At 48.7% G+C, this 21,374-nt stretch overlaps 2 protein-coding genes across 3 annotated transcripts in view; one reads left to right on the top strand and one right to left on the bottom strand.

Moving 5' to 3' along the window:
- The first annotated feature begins 1,135 nt into the window (after nucleotides 1–1,135).
- LOC122371189 (craniofacial development protein 1-like) lies at nucleotides 1,136–6,116 on the top strand. The gene is made up of 6 exons (XM_043347337.1): nucleotides 1,136–1,312; nucleotides 3,684–3,813; nucleotides 4,349–4,497; nucleotides 4,696–4,915; nucleotides 5,144–5,392; nucleotides 5,581–6,116. Exons 1-6 carry the CDS (start codon nucleotides 1,255–1,257, stop codon nucleotides 5,672–5,674), a joined length of 900 nt encoding a protein of 299 aa, XP_043203272.1. The 5' UTR covers nucleotides 1,136–1,254; the 3' UTR covers nucleotides 5,675–6,116.
- Nucleotides 6,117–6,186: 70 nt separating this feature from the next.
- Nucleotides 6,187–21,374, bottom strand: part of LOC122371177 (obscurin-like) — a 51,761-nt gene continuing 36,573 nt past the window's right edge. Inside the window, exons 22-44 of one of the 2 annotated variants that reach the window (XM_043347317.1) lie at nucleotides 20,091–20,276; nucleotides 19,584–19,770; nucleotides 19,194–19,361; nucleotides 18,645–18,813; nucleotides 17,324–17,619; nucleotides 16,897–17,002; nucleotides 16,477–16,594; nucleotides 16,091–16,339; nucleotides 15,640–15,882; nucleotides 15,207–15,351; nucleotides 14,653–14,796; nucleotides 13,099–13,296; nucleotides 12,706–12,815; nucleotides 12,316–12,474; nucleotides 11,851–11,996; nucleotides 10,255–10,419; nucleotides 9,792–9,975; nucleotides 9,413–9,583; nucleotides 9,014–9,128; nucleotides 8,577–8,757; nucleotides 7,748–7,973; nucleotides 7,349–7,454; nucleotides 6,187–6,953 (exon numbers count right to left, since the gene is read on the bottom strand). In XM_043347317.1, the coding sequence (XP_043203252.1) occupies nucleotides 6,858–6,953; nucleotides 7,349–7,454; nucleotides 7,748–7,973; nucleotides 8,577–8,757; nucleotides 9,014–9,128; nucleotides 9,413–9,583; nucleotides 9,792–9,975; nucleotides 10,255–10,419; nucleotides 11,851–11,996; nucleotides 12,316–12,474; nucleotides 12,706–12,815; nucleotides 13,099–13,296; nucleotides 14,653–14,796; nucleotides 15,207–15,351; nucleotides 15,640–15,882; nucleotides 16,091–16,339; nucleotides 16,477–16,594; nucleotides 16,897–17,002; nucleotides 17,324–17,619; nucleotides 18,645–18,813; nucleotides 19,194–19,361; nucleotides 19,584–19,770; nucleotides 20,091–20,276 (3,868 nt within the window). In that variant the 3' untranslated portion in view covers nucleotides 6,187–6,857. The remainder of the gene's footprint in view (nucleotides 6,954–7,348; nucleotides 7,455–7,747; nucleotides 7,974–8,576; nucleotides 8,758–9,013; nucleotides 9,129–9,412; nucleotides 9,584–9,791; nucleotides 9,976–10,254; nucleotides 10,420–11,850; nucleotides 11,997–12,315; nucleotides 12,475–12,705; nucleotides 12,816–13,098; nucleotides 13,297–14,652; nucleotides 14,797–15,206; nucleotides 15,352–15,639; nucleotides 15,883–16,090; nucleotides 16,340–16,476; nucleotides 16,595–16,896; nucleotides 17,003–17,323; nucleotides 17,620–18,644; nucleotides 18,814–19,193; nucleotides 19,362–19,583; nucleotides 19,771–20,090; nucleotides 20,277–21,374) is intronic. The other variant, XM_043347325.1, reaches the window with a different exon arrangement.

Below are 21,374 nucleotides of genomic sequence, written 5' to 3'. Positions count from 1 at the left end.
CATCTGTGGTCTATCAAAATTTTCGCAAAGACTGACCGAGCCTGTGAAAAAGAGACTTCTTGAAGCACTTGTGTTTCCTCATTTGATGTACTGTTTGACTGTGTGGGGGAGCTGCAGCAGGGCCCAGCGGTACCGCATCCAGAAGGTAATAAACCATTGTGTTCGTATTGTGAAGGGTGCTCGCCGGTATGATCACGTGACCCCCCTCCTGACGGAGCTGGGCTGGCAGCGATTTGACGATCTGTTAAATCAGCGTGATTTGGCGGCGATGCACATGATTCTGCACTCGCCTCGTTCGCCTGTGTGCCTGAGAGAGCGTGTGACTTACCGTGAGACCGTGTCAAGCCGTGTCACTCGAGGCACAGCCGACAGACTCTTGGAGCTGCCCAGGGTCCGTACAGAGATTGCTCGTCGCTGCTTTGCATTCCGTGCTGTTTCCGCATGGAACAGCAGCAAGTCGGTATCGCGCGACTCGGCGAGCTCGCGGACTTGTACTCGGCGGGCGCAATGAACGCACCACCAGCCAGCCGATATCTGATGTCTCTCATTTTATTTGTACCTATTTCTACTTTTTATTTTTATACCTACCTTTTATTATGAATGTGAATGTGCATGAATGTGAGTACCATTGTAAAATGTGACGCGTAACCGGAAGAGCCACCACGTGGAGTGTTATAAGAATACATGATTGATTGATTGATTGATAAAAGACAGAGACTTAATAATGTGACGTAATGTGACACTACAGAAAAAGACGGTGACTAGCTAGTGCTATAAGAAGCTTGTTTTATGACAAAGCTTAACTTAAAATAGGCTGGAAACAACGTTTTTCGCTGAATGTTTTGATTGGCCAGATGATTTAGGTAGTAGAGCTAGAGCTCTGACCCTACTAAAACGTAGTCCACGGCACTCATCTCCCCTCTCAAGCGCTATGTCAGTAGTTTTTACTTGTGTCCGTCGAGCTGGCTACATGCATTCTGGAGCGAAACTGTGCAGTTCATTTTCAATATTTCAAAGCATATGCTAATTACCAGTAAAGTAATTTTTATCGTTTTTCCCTGTGCTGAACTATTGCTACCATATTTTTGGTAGCTCTTTTTCACTTCATTTCTGGCGCACCTGAGACAAGTATTTTCCCCGTTTGCCGTTTGTTTACGCGCCAGTCCCCGAGTGTAGAGAGCTCGAGCGGTATATTGGAAAATATTTGCCCATAAGTTAAACTGTTTTTTTTTTCAGTAGAAATTTATTTCGACGATGCTGCAGGACGAAGAATTCGGTTCAGATTCAAGTGATGAAGATTACAAGCCTGGAGGTAAGCTGTGGTTTGATTGGTACCTATGTTGATGTTTCAGTTCAAGTTTGTCACGGCCCTGGGTTTGCATGCTTGTCATTGTTTATTGTTATTTTCAACAAACATTTGGTAATATTTTGGAAATACAGTTTGTGCTGCTAGTGTTATATTTCATTCATAATTATCTCACTTTTTTCCCATAACATAAGGTAGTTCAAGCTGATAATGGTTAATGGCAGTTTGATTGCTATTTAGGTACTCACGGAAAGTGCAAGGCGGTTTCCCACTGCATAAATTATTCATAGCCATGTATTTTCTTTAAAGGAAACAGTTCACTTTAACATGGGGTTTTGAACAGGACAGGAATAGCAGTTTCATAGCTTGATCTGAGGCTATTACAAATCAGGAGGTTTTATGGCCCAACAACCACCCTAGACAAAGATATTCCATTTTGATTTCCCCTTCTGTAAAGAGTGCCCTGCAGAGGAATGCATGCCTTGCTGAGGAATGCAGCCATGTCATCATCAGCCAATCAACATGCTGCTTACAATCAATGCAGCATGCATAGGTTTGAACTTTGCGATATGATTTGGTTAACGCATAATAAGCTTCCGCGTCAAACATTATTTGATGTTGAATATACAGGGTGTCTCAAAAGTTCGCTTACACATTTCCCATGTCAATAAAGCATATAAGAACCGGCCAAAAATCTAAGGTTTTGGTGTCCGTGTGTACACCAGACAAATATGCATGCTTTGACAACTGATTCGGAAGGTTGGAAACCAAACCCTTTGCTGTATCTCCAAAAATATTTGCCCATACCGATTTTCGTCACTCCGTCAGCTGCCGGAGGCTGATAAAAGGTTACCAGCTTTCAAGCTCTTGTAGGTGAATCCCCCGCAGTTTCTGCGTCGGATTTAGGTTTGACGAGCTCCCCGGTAACATCCGCTTCTCCCTGAAAGCCGATAGCTTGCATCGACACCATCCGTGAGTATTTTGTAGGTCTTCTCTGGCGCTAACTCCTTCATGAATGACTGGCGCCGACCTCCCAAGCACCATTTTCCTTTTCAAAACAACCCCATTCCTGAACAAATGGGAAGTGCCAGGGGCAAATTTTTCGCAGCATATCGTAGCAGAATGTGTCGGCCATCTGTTTCTTAGACACATTTTGCAAAATTTGCAAATCCCGAACGCTCGTCATTCCCAATGCCAAGACCTTCGCTGGGTTCCGGAGTGTTTTCCTCAGGAGAGGTTCTGCTTCGTAAACGGCCAAAACCTGTCCATCGTGCGGTTTTGTCCGGATTTTGTGTGTAAAAGAAAGCTATTTGCTCCAGATCTGCCTCTTGAAACTTCGTTAGATAAAACTTTACATTAATTGACAGTTTTGGAGGGTCACTTGTCCTCGGCATTGACGATTTTCGCATTATTTTCCCTCAAAATTTAGCGTTGTAGATATTATAAACAATTTTAAATGATATTTTGTCTTTACTTTATGATGACCTGCAATTTTTGAAACTGGGTAACCTCTGTCTGTGAGCTCCTAGTCAGTTTTCAATAGTTAGGACTGCATTTTCAGCTGCTTTCCGGAGCACGAGTCTGCTGCGGTACAAGGGTCGTTCAAAGCGCTGTTAGTCTCGCATGGTTTTGTCCTTCAAAAATGTTAGCCACCGTTTTTATTAGATGACCATCATGTTGTACTCATCCTCGCCGACACTTTGCCATGTGTCATTTCCGACCTAACCATTCCCATTACTCGTGAAGCAGAGAGTTTCTCAGCCGACCCGAGTATGCGACCTCCATTTTCATGCCTGATCCATGGTCAGAGGTGAACCCTTTTTGTGTGCTCATGAAGGGTCGAATGCGCTTGAAAACAATGAAGCTGCTTGAGGAAGGTTGTTACCAATGCCCATGCAAAATTTCGACTGTTAATTTCATGTTGATTCAGAATTATTGACAAAAAAGCATGGCTGGTACCTGTAAGCGAACTTTTGAGACACCCTGTAGTTCTTCCTGTATTAAAAATAGAAAATAATCCTTTTTGCAAAAAGGTTTTATTTTATGTTCTGATCATTTTAAGCACAAAAATGAAATCCATTGCAAAAAACTAATTTCAGGAAAGTGAACTATTCCCTTTAAAGGATCCATTTCATGACTGTCAGAGGTTATATATTTTTTAATGTCTCATCAGGATTAAGTTAATGTTGCCCTGGGATAAGTTGTATACCAAATTATTTTTATTTACCTATTATGGAAACAAGTTGCATTGATGAAGGTTTTGTGGAAATGTGCACAGTGGATCTTTGAAATCTGTAATCATCAGCACATAATTGGTGATGATAGTTGTCAGCTTATTTGGACCTTAGTTCATCATCCATCCATCTGCTGTTTACAGGCGAATCTGACGTCAGTGAGGAGGAGGGTGAAGGAGACCCAGAAGATTTTGAACCACAAGATGAAGGATGTGAAACCAAAGGCAAAGTTAAAGGCAGGAGGAAAAGAAAGAATGATTCATCTAATCCAAGGCAAGTTACTTTCATGCTTTGATAATTCACAATGAAAAGTATTGAAGCCTTTTGCTTCTAAATTAGTGGGAGGAATTCATGCCCTGTTGGGTTGGGGAAGGTAGGGTAAAAAAGCTTAAAAGTACTTCATTTTGTTAGATTAATGTATCCTCACTGCTACATTAAAAGTAATATAGCAGCTTCCATTTAAAGACATGATGTGGAGATGAATTGTGAATTAAAATGAAATCGGACTTACTCCACAAGAGTTCGTTGGGTCGGAGCTTTCGAATTGTATTACAATTCTTCGTCAGCGAGAGTCGTATCGGATGTTAAGATCGAATCGAAGGTACAGTGCGGATCGAACAAAATATGGTTCGATATATTTTGTTCGATCCGCACTGTACCTTCGATTCGATCTTAACATCCGATACGACTCTCGCTGACGAAGAATTGTAATACAATTCGAAAGCTCCGACCCAACGAACTCTTGTGGAGTAAGTCTGATTTCATTTTAATTCATAGCAGCTTCCAATTATTCGTGCATGTTTCACAGGAAAAAGAAGATGCTAGTGTTAGAAGGTGAAAAAGAGGCGGCCCCAGTGAAAGATGAAGAAAATGAGGAGCTGAAAATGGCCATAGAAGCAGAGAAAGAAAAGAAAAGGGAGGAGGAAGAAAAGAAAAAGGCAGATGATCTATTTGCAGGTGAGCTGTTTGCTCACCTTTCTTGTTTTTATTCTTGCTCTTATTTTGTTCGCTGGTAAGTCTGTGTTGACTTGAGTTGACGATAGGCATTCCTACTTAGTTATTTATTAACAGATAGAGAATGCCTAAAGCTGGAACACTTCTCCATTAATCTGTCCCATAGCATGCAGTCTAACATTACCTGCTCCTTTCCTTCAGACTTCATGAAGGATGTCAGTAAGCCGAAGCCACGACCGAAGCCGGCGGCCGGCGGCAGTCTGGGCTCTCTGATGACGTCAGCGGCACCGGGAGGGAGCACCGGGTCAGCTCAGAAGAGCGTAACACCCACCGCGTCGGCCGCCTCCGCCCGGCCGACCCAGACCCAGCCGGAGAAGGTCACAGTCACTAAGGTGTTCGACTTTGCTGGGGAGACTGTCACGTGAGTAAACTACAGAGACGAAGAACTCCTGCCTCAGAATGAGCGCTTGTCCAACTGCATCTGAACTTGATGGTTTCGTCGGTTTGGTTTCGGTATTTTTCCATGAATATTTTTGGTATTTGGTTTGGTATCGGTATCACGATTTTCCGTAATTGACATCACTAATTATTAGTGCCCTCCCCTCTGTACCACATTTTCGCGTTCAGCAACGCCTGTTTCTCTTCTCAGGGTAACAAAAGACGTGGACGCCAACAGCCGCGAGGCAAAGAAAGCGGCGGCGGGCGAAACCAGTAGTTCTCAGGCAGCTCCAAAGACGGCAGCACCGCTGCGCCGCGGTGGCCTGGCCGGCCTGGTGAAGAACCTCGGGAAGGCTCCCAAGATGAGCGTTCTGGAAAAGTCTCGGTTAGACTGGGTCGGCTTTAAGAAGGAGGAAAACCTAGAAGAAGAGCTGGAGCAGCACAAACGGAGTAAAAACTCGTGAGTACTACTTACGGCTTCGCGGATATTAGTATGCTTTAATGGAAAGTGAATGAAACGATGCTCTGTGACATGTCTGAAGGCGGCAAAAGAATATTTTGACCTTAACGTGGTAAAGTTCCATAGCGTGGTTATCTGTGAGCTGAGATTCACGATAGACTGGCTGATGTCTGCCTCGATTTCCGCAGATACTTGGAGAAGCAGGAGTTTCTGCAGCGGGCGGACCAGCGTCAGTTTGAGCTGGAGAAGGCCATCAGGGAGCGGCACCGGACACCCAGATAGGTCCCGTCACTCTCTCCCTCTCTTTCTCTATCTCCTCTCCTCCTCTGTTAGCGCCGTAGCATAATTCCTCTGTTCGCTCATCGTCATTCCGTCGTGCTGCCGTTCGCTGTTTGTCGTTGAAGACATTGACCGTACGGGGCCCCAGCGGTGTGCCGGGCTTACCGTACCGCCCTGGCTGTGTGCAGCTCAGATCGAGTCGGCTTTTCAACACCCGTACCACCCATCATACTCCCGTGGAAGTTAAGTTACTCGAGGCTCGATTTTCGAGGTTCGAGATGTACTCTGAGGTATGCTCTTGATGTAAATGTTCAGAAGCCTATTGTGAGTCAGCGGGTATGCATCCCTCTTTATTTTGTCATTGGTTAACCGACCAGCCAAGAGCTGCACTGCCTCCTCGGCCCGGGCTGAGGTGGCAGTCCAATACACACGCTGAAATGCCCACTGACAACTGTATTAAAACGGGATCGCTCACACACAGGGATACACTTGGGCTGTCAATGGGCAAGTAACACTTTTGCACGAGGGGTTTGGCTGGCGGTCAGCGGGCGGGGGCGGCATGGGGGGGGGGGGTCGTTGAGACTGCTACAGTACCTGCTCCTCGAATTGCCTGAGTATAGTTGTCTGTCGTTCTTTCATAAAATGCTATATTCTTCCTAAGAGGACCTTTTTAGCTAAAGACTTTCTTCTAAGAAGGGAATAATTGTAAGTTCTGTAGGCTAAAGAACCGACATACGACTAGTGTCTACCTACTATTACAATTTGATACCTTCTCTGTTTTGCTAAGTTTGACGCTTGGTTTATAATAAGATTACTTGGTGAACCTACTTGAAGCAACCTACCTCTAAATGTTGATCCGTGTTGAGGTATACGTCCGGCAGTTATTCCTTTGATTGCGGTCCTGATGGACGGATGCGGTTCAGTAAGTCAGTTCGAAAAAAGGAGATCTGTACGGAGTGGTCAAATCACACATTTTTGGTGGCGAGATCTGTGCTAGTGGCATCTATCGCTACTCGCTTCTGTTGGGAATAATGCGGGGAGAAGGGTCAGCTCTTCAGCAATCGTGCCAGCCAGCGAGTTTTGCTAGCGCTGGCGGACATCTAGCGTCGAGCTGGGTGACTAGAACTTTGCTTAATCGCCGGCTGGTGCCGCTGCGGTCGCGCCGGTACGCCCTATGGCTGAGGCCTCAGATGGTCAGCAGGTCCATGGTGAAGGCGGCAATCAGGTCCGTGTTCTGCGTGGCCTGGCGCTGACGGCTCTGGTGGTAGCTGTTCGAGTAGTCCTGGTGGAATGCAATAGAGTTTGAGAATTTTGCGCATTGTCTGAGGAATCTGCCTTTTTAAAGGCTTGACAACTTGTGATTTTCCACATTAGTTCTGTTAATTTTCCGGTTCTTACTGAAAACTATTAGCCAAGCATCTGCCTGACTTGATTAATGTTACTTTTACCGATGCATGGTTGGAGATTTAAACAATGCAGGATGCAGTCCATTCGCACTTGAATAATGGAATATTCGTAGTTTGAAATTGCGTCAGCTTCTATTCTGGGATAGCTTTCACCTTTACCTGGTGCGAATAGCAAGACTGATCTCTGCTGATGTAAAAAGGTGCGCAATATCCCCATTATAGTTGTAAGTTTTCACTTTCTGTGCGTCAGTAATCAGTATTCTCTGATTACCTTGAGCCGGTTTCCGAGGAAGATGGCTCGCTCTCTGCGCTTCTGCATGTACTCGATGGACATGAGCCAGCGGTGCTCCAGGCACTGGTCGCACGTGGGGCGTTTGCTGGAACACGTGGGACGGTCACTAAGACACGTGTGATACCTACTGCGACGTGGGAGACGAATACTAAAAGCTGGGGACAATTGATTTGCTTTTGGACTGAGGTCCTGCCAGCATGGAGAGAAAATTTCACTTGATTTGTTTGACGTATCGCGATTACCTTCTACATCCCAATGTGACCATTTTTAATTGATAGTGTCATTCTGTCCTGCCAATTTATATTTGAATAATTCAGCAATGGTTTAATTAAACCTCATTTTTGTCATTTTCCCTTGTCGCTTCCACCCTGTACTAACCTGGGCGCGCGCCTGAAGAGCGTCATCAGGAACCGTGTGGCCTCGTTGGTGATCTCCTTGTGGAGGTACTCGAAGCGGAAGCGCACGTAGAGCGTGTTCTGTCGCGTCTCGTCCTCAGTGTCTCCGAGGAAGGGCGCCTGGCCGGACAGCAGCAGGTAGGCGATAGCGCCCAGAGACCAGATGTCCGTCTGCGGGAAGGCTGGCTCGTCCACCAGCAGCTCCGGCGCTGTGGGAGATGGTGGGAGAGAGTTAGTGTCTTTCAGGGTTGAGTGAAAGCGATAGGAAGAGTGAGTTGTAAGAGTTTAGTCGCCAGCTGGGTCATCATGGCCTGTGTCGTCAGATGATATTTGGGAGGGTGTGATTCGTTGAGAAATTAACAAATCATGTCTGAGTGATGGTAATTGTGTTGTTGTGGGATGCAATCTTCTTGCGAGGATTTATTTCTTTATTCTTCCATTCATACATTTACTCATGTATCAATTTATTCACTCACTAATACACCCATTCGTTCATTGTTTCATTCCTTAGTTTGTTCGTGCTTTCGTTCGCTCTTTCTTTATTCCGTTTAATCATGCATTCATGCATTCATTCATTCATTCATTCATTCATTCATTCATTCATTCATTCATTCATTCATTCATTCATTCATTCATTCGTCATAGAAAAATTGTGCTGCGAGCTGGAGCCACCGTCTTAACCTGCACTACCTCGTTCTTGTTCGTCCTGAGCCGTTCATTCCTTCTCTCATCTATCATTCCAATCGTGCTCGTTCCCTGTGGTCTTGTCCCCTATAGCCACTGACCGACCCCTTAGGTCACTAGATACTGACCGGTGAAGTCGAGGTGTCCACCGGCGCGCACCATTTTGCCCAGCTTGCTGACGCGCTGCGCCGAGCCGAGGTCCACCAGTTTGACGCTGAGGCGGCGACTCGAGGTCAGCACCACGTTATCGGGCTGCAGGTCCAGGTGGGCCACTCCGCGCCAGTGCAGGTACTGCAGGCCGTCCAGCATCTGAGGGACAGGTCACATTCACGGTCAGGTTAGGTCAGGCGAATCCACAGGCCGCGATTGACGTTTGGCATTATTTGAAACCTATGCGATTGTGAACGTCGGACATTATTCGGCATATCAATGAGCGAGAGGTCAGTTCCTTGGTCTGATTCGAAGGGCTCTTGGTTTTGATCATGGTCTGCAGTGGCTCGTTCACGAAAAATAGATTCACTCCAAATCTATTTAACGATGGGCCGTTCCCGATTTCTCCACCGACCTGTGTGACCACGGTGGCCACCATCTCCTCGGAGTAGTTGTGCTGCGCCTGGAAGAAGCTGAGCACGTCCTGTCCCAGCAGCTTCTCCATCACCAGCACCAGCTTCGTGTCCATCCTGACGGCGTGGGCGGATGCGGGGTCATCGTTTAGTGATGTTGTCGTGAGGTGGAACATTTGAAACGGGGCTCGGAAGGTTGATATTTAGTTTTGTAACGATACACGAGTAGTTAGCTTGCCGACCATCTGCGTTCTGCGTTATCAGTACTCAACACAAAAATGAAAGCTTAACACTTCGGCTGTATAAAGCTACCGCATATCGCCAATGCCAGGACTGTCGCAATGCTCGGCTATCGCCCTTCACGATAGTTGCTCGCACTCTGGGAAGTCCTCCCCTCTCACCTGTAGGCGTCATACAGGGCCGCCACGCGCTCATGTCTCAGCGAGCGGAGCGACTCGAACTCGGCCAGCGCCTGTTCGAGGCTGTCCTCTGAGCCTGCCTCGATCAGTTTGGCGGCGCGGATTGTACCGGACATGGTGTGCACGCAGGCGGCCACCAACGAGAAGCGTCCTCTGGGGGAGAGGGGGAGGTCAGGGTGTTGTCCCTGGGGAGGGTTAGTGTCTGGGAGTGATGAACGGGTATTTTGAATAAGAGACGCGGAACAGTTGTAAACAAATGATGGTCGGCTGTTAGCAGACGACAGCCTGCTGAAAGGACACACTGCGATGTTGGTAGATACCGGGCATTGAACGCCTCTCTGAAGCTGTCCGTGTATCTCACCTATGTATCTCGGCGAGGAAGGTGTAGGCCTGCTCGGGCGAGCCCTCGGTCAACGTGACGGGGCTCTGCTCGGCCTCATAGTCGAGGTCGGGCCGCGCCTCCAGGTCGGCTGGCTCCTGGCCGAGCTCCGTCATCTGCATCAGCAGCGACTCCAGCTTCCCCAGCTCCAGACGCTTCGGCCAGCCTGGAGGAGAGAGGTGACAAATTATGAGGTTGAGACAGAATAAAACTGTTTTTACGTAACCCAAAATTCTATGATCGACCGGCCGGGGTATGAAGGTCGCTTTTCTTAAAATTAATTAGTTTGCCAGTAACCATTCGACATTACTAAATCGACGTAACTAAATAATTTTTAAAAAGTTGCTGTAAGAGAAGAAGTGACGTTTGAGCTGGGCAAAAGGCTCACTCCTTGCGTCCTGTTAAAAAGTGAGGTTTTTGTGAGGCTGCACATCCTGTGGCTCACCTGCACCGCGTGTACGGACGGTGGGCGTCGGCACGCTGTACGGCCCCCAGCCGAGCTTGTTGCGCGCCTTCAGGCGGAAGTGGTAGTTGGACTCGGGCTTCAGGTCCTTGACCAGGTAGAACTCGTGGCCGATATTCTCCGCAATGTCCGTCCACTGGTGCTCGACTGGCGGACGGTGGAAGAGCTGTCACTAAGGCTTCAATGACTCACAAATCCTCATTTTTCCAATTGGTATGTTGCTACTTGCTAATCATACGAAATTTATTAGCACATGTAGATCTGATACACCGCAAAGCTCAGTGGCCCTTTCCGTTCCTTTTTACTGCACGATTGTCCCTACAGACTATTTTCCTCCGCAGATCGAAAAAGGCATTTAACCCGCGCTGGGCCGGTGCTCTGAAATTCCGCGCCGGGCCGCGGGGGGTGTCTGAACACCCCCCCCTTCTAACTAGGCTCCTGGGCCACGTAGCGACACGTGGTAAGCGGTAATCGAAAGAACGTCAAAAATAAGGACGAAAACACTTCGGTCATTTTTTTTGGGTCAGGTCAAAAGTCAGGTCACCAGACGTCACCAAAGGTAAAATGTTGACTATTTCAACATTTTGGAAACTGCCAACGGCTATCTCGGGAACCGATAGAGCTACAGCGCCGCAAAAAAGCGCACTCGATAGCCCTTTTACAGACCTTTCTGAGTAATGTTCTCAGATTTGACCTCAGGTCAACGGTTTAGCCTCCAGAGGGCAAAAACTCCAAAAATAGCCGTTTTTACGAAAAACGTTTTTTCGGCAATAACTTTTGACTCAAAAGAGCTATGACATTACTTTTGCCAGCATCGTGTTCCTCTCGTCGAGACGCGTCGAATGAACTATAATTTGACCTTGAAAGGTCAACTTGAAAATTTGACTCAGGTCAAGGTCATGACCTGACCGGAAAAGGTCATGTTGCATATCAGTCGATCCGCAACGTCGAGCCGAACACATCTAAGGCATTTTCAGCGCTCTAGCACGCCTCGATCAGAAGTTCTCATCGAAAAACTGTTAGATTCTGTTCGTGACCTGAGATGACCTCGGGGACATAACGAGGGGTCACAGTTGCCATTTTCTGGTTCAGTGTGTCTATTTTACCTACATCTCGATGTTTGAGAGTGTCTACAATAGCGTTCGTGCAAAACAGGCGCTTTTCAATTTTCTCCCATTGACTTATAATGGAGAGGCCGCAAAATTGACCTGACCTTAGGTCACCGATATCAAAATTCTGAGATATACATTTTATAGATAGTGTTGCTCTAATCAATCACTGAAAGTTTCAAGGCAATCGTTCAGTCGGTGTAGCTATGACGAGCATTCTTATTTTTTCTGAGGTGAGGTCACTTGGCGTGACCTGGTGACCTGACCTAAGGTGACCTGGGTCTGAAATTTTCACATGTGCGGAAAAGATGCACGAACAGGTGTGCCGCGCCGCCGTTTTTGAGATATCTGCGAAAAACCGCAAGGGGGTGTTCAAACACACCCCCCCGGCCCGGCGCGGGTTAATTCTCCGGTCCGCCTCTCGCACTAACCCACCAACCCCGCTGTCCATCCCGACCTTCTCACTCACTGAGCTGCTTGGCCTGCAGGCCGTAGGCGAGGATGGGCGAGTAGCCGGTATCGGTGGGCACCTTCCAGCGCAGCAGCACCTCTGTGTCTGTGTAGTCGGCCACATCGGGCAGGTCACACGTACCAGGGTCGTAGCCCAGGTACAGACTGGAGGAGGGAGGGATACTGAAGTGGTGATGGATGTGTAGACAGTGGTGGGTGTTTCATGTTGGCTTCATAGGTTTAAGCGCAACGTAGGTATAGTAACTTTGATCCACGTCTAGTTCAAAACAAAAATGGATTTGGAGAAACAGCCAAAGTCGTAGTTAAATAGTTTACTTTTGTTTGGAGAAAGTCTAGAAATTTGGTAGTCGAGTGGCAGTCAGAGCTGTGGGATAAAGCTCTGACTTCTAACAGTACTTCTCAACATTCCTCACTCAAACTTTAGTTCACCGGGCTTCCTTGACCACCCGTCTCGCATACGCACCGACACTTGGCCACCGTCTGCCCGACGTTGTTTCGGCAGATGACCTTGTAGACGCCCTGGTCAAAGTCCATGGCCGGCTGCAGGCGCAGGATGGAGCGGCCCGTGGCGGCCTCCTCTAGGATCTTGATGCGACGCGTCTCGCCAATCACCACGTCGTTGCTGAAACAAATGTGTTAGGATTCTGGATGGAGCATGATGACTAACGGACATGTTCGTCGGCATGTTTGTTGTGTCGATTCACACTTCTTTTATGATTGTGCGTGTGCCGCGAGAAAGCTAGCATTGATATCTTATTGACATGTTTCATGACTGATTCTACATATTGCTAAAATACTTGCAGCGCCAGTTCGAGGGTTTACTGTATTGTACCGGGTAGTAGAGTTGACTTACCGGAACCACTGTACGATGGGTTTGGGGTTACCGACGGCGAGGCAGGAGAGCTCGGCGGCCTGGCCCTCCTGGATGGCCATGTCGAATGGCTTCTCACGGAAGTACGGGAACTGAGGGAAGGAGATGCAATGCATCATTTCCAGCTCCTGAGATTGTGAGTGGTTGAGCTGAACTTCCAGTAAATACGCTGGCTATCGGCTAGAAGTCATTTTTGTTTTGGCATTTTACTAGCTAAACTAGTCGGTCCGTTTATCTTCACATTTATCTCTTCAATGACACCCTCCGTCTGCCTCTCCCTTAATCCTTCCTTTCCCTGTGTTCACTCTTCCTTCCCTCCTTATCCTTCGCCTTCGTCCCTCCCTCCCTTCCCTTCCCTTCCCTTCATTCACCCACCTGGCCCTGCCTCTTCTGCTCCCTGACGGCGTCAGCCTCCGCCAGCGCTCTGGGTCGCGCGCTCAGCTCGTAACGCAGGCGGCGCGGCATGTAGTGCCCCTGCTCGGCGCTGTACTTGTCGATACGCGAACGACGCTCGTCGTCAATCTCCTCGTCCATGATGTCGGTGAACCGACGCCGCTCGTGCAGAACTGGCAGCTGTCGGGGGGGGGGGGGGAGGGAGTTTCAGAGGAGTTCCAGGGTAGCTGGTGCGAGAGGGCCCAGTGGCAATGACGGAGTCTTATTACGAGTCATTGAATCTGACAGATAACAGGATATTGAGAAAGCGGCATTGATAATTAATCTAGCAATAGCGGTTCCTGATTTATGGTGGACGTATGGGATTGGCTGATGGTGTAATCGCTTGTCAGTTTGCACATCCCGGGAACGATTATTCTTTGAATGGAAAAGTATGCTTCTGGATATGTGTTGACTATCTAAGCTGGCTTTAATTCTGAACAGGTAGATACTGCACGATTTATCTTCCCTGTAATGCAGTTCTGAATTAAGCATCGTTTGAAATGAAATGTCCAAAATTAGTGCGAAAAGCTCAGAAGTTATGCTTATCAATGCTACCACACAATAAACACAACCATGACGCCTATGGCAATGCTGAGTGGAAAGTTCGTTAGAATTTGATTTGAGCCATAGATGTCTGGTGTAGTGCTGAATCGCACTGCGCAGCATGACTCGTTATTTAGTTTGCTCTAGTCGCTCGATGTCTGGCGCAGTGCGCCTGAAGCATACTGTGCCGCATGGCTTGCTAGTTTTTGTTCTAGCCGATAGATGTCTCTGGCGCAAGGCGCCTGAAGCATGCTGTGCTGCATGGCTCGCTAGTTTTTGTTCTAGCCTATAGATGTCTCTGGCATAGTGCGCCTGAAGCATACTGTGCCGCGTGGCGTGCTAGTTGCTGCTTTAGCCGATAGATGTCTCTGGCGTAGTGCGCCTGAAGCATACTGTGCCGCATAACTCATTCAGGGCTCTACCGTAGCCGCGCAGTGTAGTTCAGTGGCAAGGCAACATTCGCTGCATGCTTTACCGAAAGTGCTACAAGCTTCAAGGCGAAAGAATTGCGGAAGCGACAGTCAAGTCAAGTTTGATAAATGCATCAGTCATGCTACCTATTTTTTTTCTGGCAAACGCAAAAAAAAAAAAAACGCTCAGAGAAGCGTGCCAGTTCATTCGTCAGCCGTCGTCGGCGATCGATAGCAGCTAATTTCGATTAGATAGATCGGCATGTAAAGTTAAAGGCACTACTGTGTTTATCTTGTTCTTTGTTGTCTGTGTTGCACGTAGCATATCAAAGCACATCAACTGCTTAGGTACTGCTACCTTGAAAATTAAGTCTACCGAAGTGCAGAGGAGTGAATCAGTTTCTGTCCCGCAACTTGACATTTCATCCAATAAAAGCCATGGTGAAGCATCACACGATAAACTGCACTAAAAAAATCAGCTACTTAGGCACTACCTTCAGAATCCCACGCTCAATCACAAGCCGGCGATTCTGCGTTATACCTGGCACCAGGTGGGCAGCTTCGGTTTAGTCTGGGCCAGCTCGACGCCGTCAGCGACATCTATAGATGACGCCACTGAGCAGACGGAGCCGGCTCGGGTCGGATGGGGCGGCACCAAACCGGAGACGGATCCGGCCCGGGAGCTCTGCGGTCCCCGTGGCTCACAAGTTAGTCACGCACATTTATCATACGAAAATGTAAGTCATGCGGAGTAACATTCTCGAAATTGCAAGTACCTCGAGCAGAACAAAAATATTATAAGACAAGAGTGGTTAATGCGAATCGACAATCGACATAAGAGAAAAAAGAAGAATGCGAAGAGAAACGAAACGAAGAGATTGCCGAAATGACAGCAAGAACAAAAGATATTGGTGTTGGATAAATTAGGGTGGAGGGTGGGGGTGTCTCAAAAGAGGGCTGACGGCTCACCTGTTTCGTTTTAGGACGATTTTTTTCAAGAAAGGTATCGGGTGGTTAGGGCTTAATACAGCCTTTTGACTAAGCTGTATTAAACGATTATAAGTTACATACTCTCAAAAATTAGCTTTGACTTACAGTTCTGTCGTACATGGGCTCGTCGAGCGCGCGCTGGGCGAAGGTGGGGGAGCGGTCGGCGGCCACCTTGATGTATTGACGCAGCCGGGAGGGGAGGCCGGTGTCGCGCAGCTGAAGCAGGTAGGTGTCGGGACCCTGCTGGTAGCTGAGAAGACAGGGGAGGGGAGACCAGTGTCGCGCAGCTGGAGCAGGTAGGTGTCCGGACCCTGCTGGTAGCTATACAAACAGAGGGGGATGTGCGTTGGAGTCACATTCCTCTAATAATTTCGATTTATACGTATGCATAATACCTTTTTCCTAGTTTTTCGTCCGTCCATTGTCTGCCACCAGCTATTCTGTAAATTGCTCGTCCGCTGTCCCATTACCAATTTGAGCCCCCCCGGCTCTCGGCTCCCTGCCCCTACCACCCTCTCTCCCCCTCCCCTTCACTGACTGGCTCTCGGCCCCGATCCACTCGAGCTGGTCGTCGAGCGGCGGCTCTCCGTCCAGCTCCTCCTCCTCCGCGGCGTCCTCCAGGCGCGGCGGCGCCCACTTCTCCTTCCGCAGCGGCTCCGGCGACGGTGGCGGTGTGTACGCCACGTCCGACGGGTACACCATCTCACTGGGGTGCTCGAACGCCGAGCTCAGCGGACGCCGGCGGAACCAGGTCTGGCAGGAGGCGTTACGGTACCATGCTCTGTGGAGAGAGGAGATGCATGGGATCGATCAGTTTGGGGTTGACCAGGCAGAGACTGTTTCAGATGCTCAGAATAGGGAACTTGGTCTCGATTAGCAGTTCGGTCCAGACGATTCTCTGTCGGTGGGAGAATGCCGGACAGTTGGGAGGGTCGCTAGCTTTTAAGCTGCCTTTAGTTACTTTAAAAGAAGCTGCTCGTCGAGCTGACCTGAATTTATCCAGGTAGAGTTTGAGCCGATCGGTGGACCTGTCCTTGACCGAGGTCGGCGTGCGGTCAGCGAACGCCAGCCACGGGTGTCTGAGCGCCGTCTTCACGTCCGGCCGACCGGCAGCGGGGAACACCAGCAGCTTGGCGATAAAGTCCTTCGCCTCATCAGAGATCTCGGCGAACACCTCCAGGTCGTATTGCATTTCGCCAGACTGGATCCGCTTCAAAGTGTCCCGGTCTGTCTCCCCTCTGGCGGAACGAGAACGGTTTGTCAAAATACGTACATGGGAATTCACAAATGGAGTCTTATCAAAGCTTATCACGCGTTCTCTCGCTGTATCCCTTTCTCGGAGTATGTAGAGAGGGTCCGACGACACCTCACGCACCGGAAGGGCGACGTTCCGGACAGCAGGAGGTAGGTGATGACTCCCACGCTCCAGATGTCGGCCGGAAGTCCGACGCTCTCCCCGTTCACCGCCTCGGGAGCCACGAACTCCGGCATACCTGCGGCGAGGGAGGACACGAACGTTGCGTCAGGTCATCATCTCAATACAGGTAAACACAACCGTCTGAAAATAGCCTACCCAAATAAATGCAGGAGTTTGGTAATACATGTAAAGGAATATATGCATAAACGACTGGGAGATAGCTGCAATAATTTACCTTCAGTCAACAGACGAAAAAGGAGCTCAGTACGTGAGTATAAAACACCGATAAGGCTCATTAACAGTAAGCGGACACATTGACGATCCTGATTTCAGATACATTGAATGCCGGCTCTGCTGCACGTCTTTAGGCGTTCCTACCGTAGTCGAGACGCTCCGGCTTCTCCGGGTTGATGTGTCGCGCCAGACTGAAGTCGATCAGCTTCACCTCGTCACCGTTGGGACGAGAGAAGAGGATGTCTCCAGGCTGGAACAGGGCGTGATCGTGACACAGGGCAGCTACAACATGGAACCTATGTGGATGGGAATAACTGATGAACCTTTTCGTTCCGCTATCTCAGGTTCTTCTGGGGCAATGTGCTCAGGTAATGTTGTGCAAGCTCTTTAAAGCAAGTGTACTATCCAAGCATTCACGACAGGAATGGTGCTTAATTTGAGGCAATGTAACCCATGAAACCAATGAACAATGCGGCCAATGCCATGACTATGTATACGGAATTAAGTCAATTACTCAAACCTCACACCAACCTACCACCCTGGAATCCATCTCTCCGGCACCACCACGTACCGTCAGACCGAGATGGGCGATGTGCTTGAGGTGCATACTCTGCAGACCCCAGAGCACCTGTCGGATCACACTGGCCACATCCGACTCGTTGTAGGTGGGCTCTCTGCAGAGCGCCTCGAGCACCTCGCCTCCGCTGCACAGCTCCTGGACCAGGATCAGCTGCCGGGGCGACTCGTAGGCGTCGTACAGTCGCGCCAGCTGCCGGTCGTGCAGCTGGTTCATGATCCACATCTCGCTGTTCATGCTCAGACGGTGCTCGCCCTTGCCGTTCATCGCCTTGGCGGCGAAACTGCAGCCTGTGGTCGGTGGGAGAGAGATATTGTAGATAGGGGTTTGTTGAGACGGCTTCGATGAGCTGGTAGATTGAGATTCGCGTTTGGTTTACTGACTATTATACAGGGTGATTTTTTTTAACTGTTAAAAAGTAAACGTCAATGGTGGTCCCTAAATCGAAAAATCGCGTGCAAAAAAGCAATGCACGTGATAGATAAATCTGGGACATTTTGTATGGTGTCATGATTAGTCCCTTTTAACCGAAGGCCTCGGCCCCAATGGAGCCTGAAAATGTCCCACCAATCGGGCACGCATGGTCCACCGCCGTTCAGTAAGGAACGACACAAAACGATGATTTTGAAGCATCGATGCAGTTGGAAGCATACGATCATCAAGGAGATACCTCAGAAAGACATTAAATAATGCACGAACAAGCTTGCAGTCATAAATAACCTTCAAACGGTCCATGTGGCGTATGTGCAGCCTCTGAAGAATCAGGTCTTTAGGGAGAAACAAAAACAGCGAATCAGACACCACCAGGGCCGCCAGTACCAAAATCATCGATCTGCCCTTTCTAGACTTCTAGTTTTTGGACCCAGGTATGGCAGATATAGCAAGAAAACAGTGGAAATATCTGGCAGAGCTAAAAATGGGTGATATGAGCCTTTTCAGTCCGCCTAATGAGCATGGGAGTCCATGCTGCTGTTCAACACGTGCTCAGGCGGGCTGATTCGTGTCGGTGAGAGAGGGGGTAACTTCAAGCACAAGTAAAATACACGATGGACGTTTCTTCACATCGTGTCTGCATGAAATCAAAATGTCCCAGAATGCTCGTCATGCTGGTATATAATTTTGCAATATATATTTGCATTTTAACGCCACTAAACCTCCTTACTTTTTAACAAGTAAAAAAAATCACCCTGTACACCAATGTTAAGAGCTAAGGGATAAAGATTTGCTCGTTTTCTTAAATGCAACATACTGAACGCACAATGGCTGGGTTTGATTCGCGCTACTCCCAGCTCCAACTGCGTCAGTTTCCACCCACCGTTGGAGCGCTGTATGACGTGGTAGGTGGCCGCCTGGGTGCCCCGGCCCAGCTCCTCGCCAATGTCGCAGAAATCCTCGAACGGCTTGTTGCGCGGCTTTATGGAGCGTGCCGGTGAGTAGGAAATGTAGTTGTACATCGCGTCGTCAAACTCGACGTGCAGCATGGCCTGCGGCGGGAGGAGAGACATTAGAGGGACGGTGTGCTGGTGTCTTCTTGAAATTAAAAGGGCGATTCTCATTGCCTTTATTTTCTAGTTGGGTCCTTTTGCCCTGCAATTAAAACGCCGATGATCCTATGCTGTGCCTTTATGCCGGCGAAACTACACTTATGGCTACAGTTTCATTGATGGGCTATGCGCTACGGACTCGTTTAATTTACGGATTGATTTGACGCTTGCCGTACACGGCGACTTCATCATCACCGCAGCACTGGTGGTTCCCTGCCAATGCGCCTGTTCCTTACGACACGCGGTTAGCTCTTATCAGTAAAGTGGAAGTTTCTCACCAAGTCTCTGGCGGTTCTTACCGACGCGCTGGTGGTTCTTACCGACGCGCTGGTGGTTCCCGCGGGCGTGGTGGCGCTGACCGAGTACAGGCCGCCGTCCCTCGGAATCAGACAGCCGTTCACCAGCAGGATACAGGTGTCCGGCTCGCGCCACAGGATCCGCACGCGTTTGTCGCTCTTCAGCGGCTTCCAGTCCTTGTACCACTGGATCTGCAGGACAGGCATGGGTCAACCAGTAACTAGCTGAGAGGGTTGAAGACACTTCCGCTGTAAAGGATTTGAACAGTACGTAGGGCTCATCTCACTTCACCCTATTCCTTCTACTTCGCATCTTCCTCGTCATCCAAGCACCCTATCATGGGGTTAGTCACCATCCACCATTCTATAACCTTCCATCAACCCTAACCCCACCCACTGCCTCTCTCCCCTCACCTGCGGCATTGGCACGCCGGTGACGCGGGCCTCGAAGCGCGCCTGTTCGCGCTGCATCACGGTCGTCTCCTCGGGGTGCTGCAGGAAGCGCGGCGGCTCGGACATCCGCAGGATCACCTTCTGCCGCGCCTCGCCGTACTTACTGGTGCACAGCGCCTCGTACACGCCCTGGTCGCGCTCCTGCATACTGGGGGTGGGGGAGGAATGTTGGTAAAAGTCGCGTCAGACGAGAACAGAGGGTAAGGTTACTCGTCACTGGTCATGTCAAGGGCTGAAACCAGAGATACTTGATTGATATGGCTGTGAGCCTCAGTCGAGAGCTATGGTGAATACTTGGACTTCTATCCTTTCAGTTTATCTCATCAATTTGTCTGCCTGGCATAATCAAAGGATTCCTGCATCGTGTCACGTCGTAAAAATCCTGTCGTTTTATTGGATACTGGAAAGGAGGCACTTTTGTTCGGCGTACATATGTACATACAGATCTCGTTTCTGTTTCCGACCAACCTGTTGATGACCAAGGTCAATTCGCCGGCGTTGTTGTAGGAGCAGCTGTATCGGCCCGTCATCTCGATGGTCACGTTGTTGAAGGTGAAGCTGAAGTCGGGCTTGGGGAAGCCGAAGATGTACCAGCGGAGCTTGGCGTCGCGGCCCTTAACGCCGTACTGCATGTTACTCTCCTGACGTAGGAAACTGCGGACGTCACAGAGGTTAGCTTCAACTGGATGGGTTTTACTGTCGTGCGTGGTCTGCTTGGTGCCATGATTCTCTGTGCCTTATAACCCATATGGGCATTTCAGGGAAAACCTTCGAGGAACCGTGGACGAAGCATCGATAGAGGAGAGCGGGGCCAGTTGAAACACAGGGTCAGATGAAACATGGCTTTATTTTCAACAGTATGCAACATATGGCGTTGCCGACACCACTGCGGATCCGCGCTCGACCACTTCCTTTGTCAACGGCGTTTGGGCGGCAAACGGAAGGTAATTTTGATTTGACACTTGTTTTTGTGTTTTTGAGGGGCGTTTGGGAGAAATCGTTTTGATTAATATTTTGTGATATCTCATATACCTTTGTTTGCTGAAAGAAGAACTCCTGACTCCGGAATAACACCTTATTTGGCCCTTCATTCAGCATGATGCCGTCCCTCCAGCTCGTTTGACATGTGCTTTACGGCGCGTGCGAGATGGCGGGAGCGGATGGGGTCATTTGAAACGCTTCTCTGAGGGTCAGTTGAAACAGGGCCACAGGCCGTTTCAATGGACCCCGGTGACCTTTGCAATGGCTATTGTTCAGGGGCTGTAAACATTAAAGGAAATAGTCCACCTTTGAAATGAGCTTTTAAACTGAAATAGTAGTTTAATAGAGCTCAATTTTTTACCCCTTTTTCTCCAGCCTTTTGCTTGAAAGCACACTATAGCCTGAGATGTTTCTCATTTTTCTCATCCGCCCATTTTACCATAGCCTATGTACTTTATGTTACCTATTATGAGGAACTTTGCACTTTTAGCTTTCCAACGACCTATTGAATGTAGCATTTGGAAAAGTAAACCGGACAAAATATCTCCTTAAGAAAGTGGCCTTAAAGAGGAAAACATCCCATTGTTAAGGATAGGTGCAATTGACCCCATGGGCTGGTTCAATTGACCCTCGCATCGGGGTCATTTGAAACGGGCGTAGAGCTGTTTTATAAGCATGCGTTTGGCAGCAAAATATGTTTGAAACATAATTTTACGTATCTTAAAATAAAGCCAAAAGAGCATATTTTTTCATGGCATTGTGCATTTTTTT

The sequence above is a fragment of the Amphibalanus amphitrite genome, unplaced genomic scaffold, assembly GCF_019059575.1.
Source record: "Amphibalanus amphitrite isolate SeventyFive unplaced genomic scaffold, NRLGWU_Aamphi_draft 000035F_arrow, whole genome shotgun sequence".
Classification (NCBI taxonomy): Eukaryota; Metazoa; Arthropoda; class Thecostraca; order Balanomorpha; family Balanidae; genus Amphibalanus; species Amphibalanus amphitrite.
Note: the sequence above shows the minus strand (reverse complement) of the source record. Positions and strands in the feature narration are given on the sequence as shown.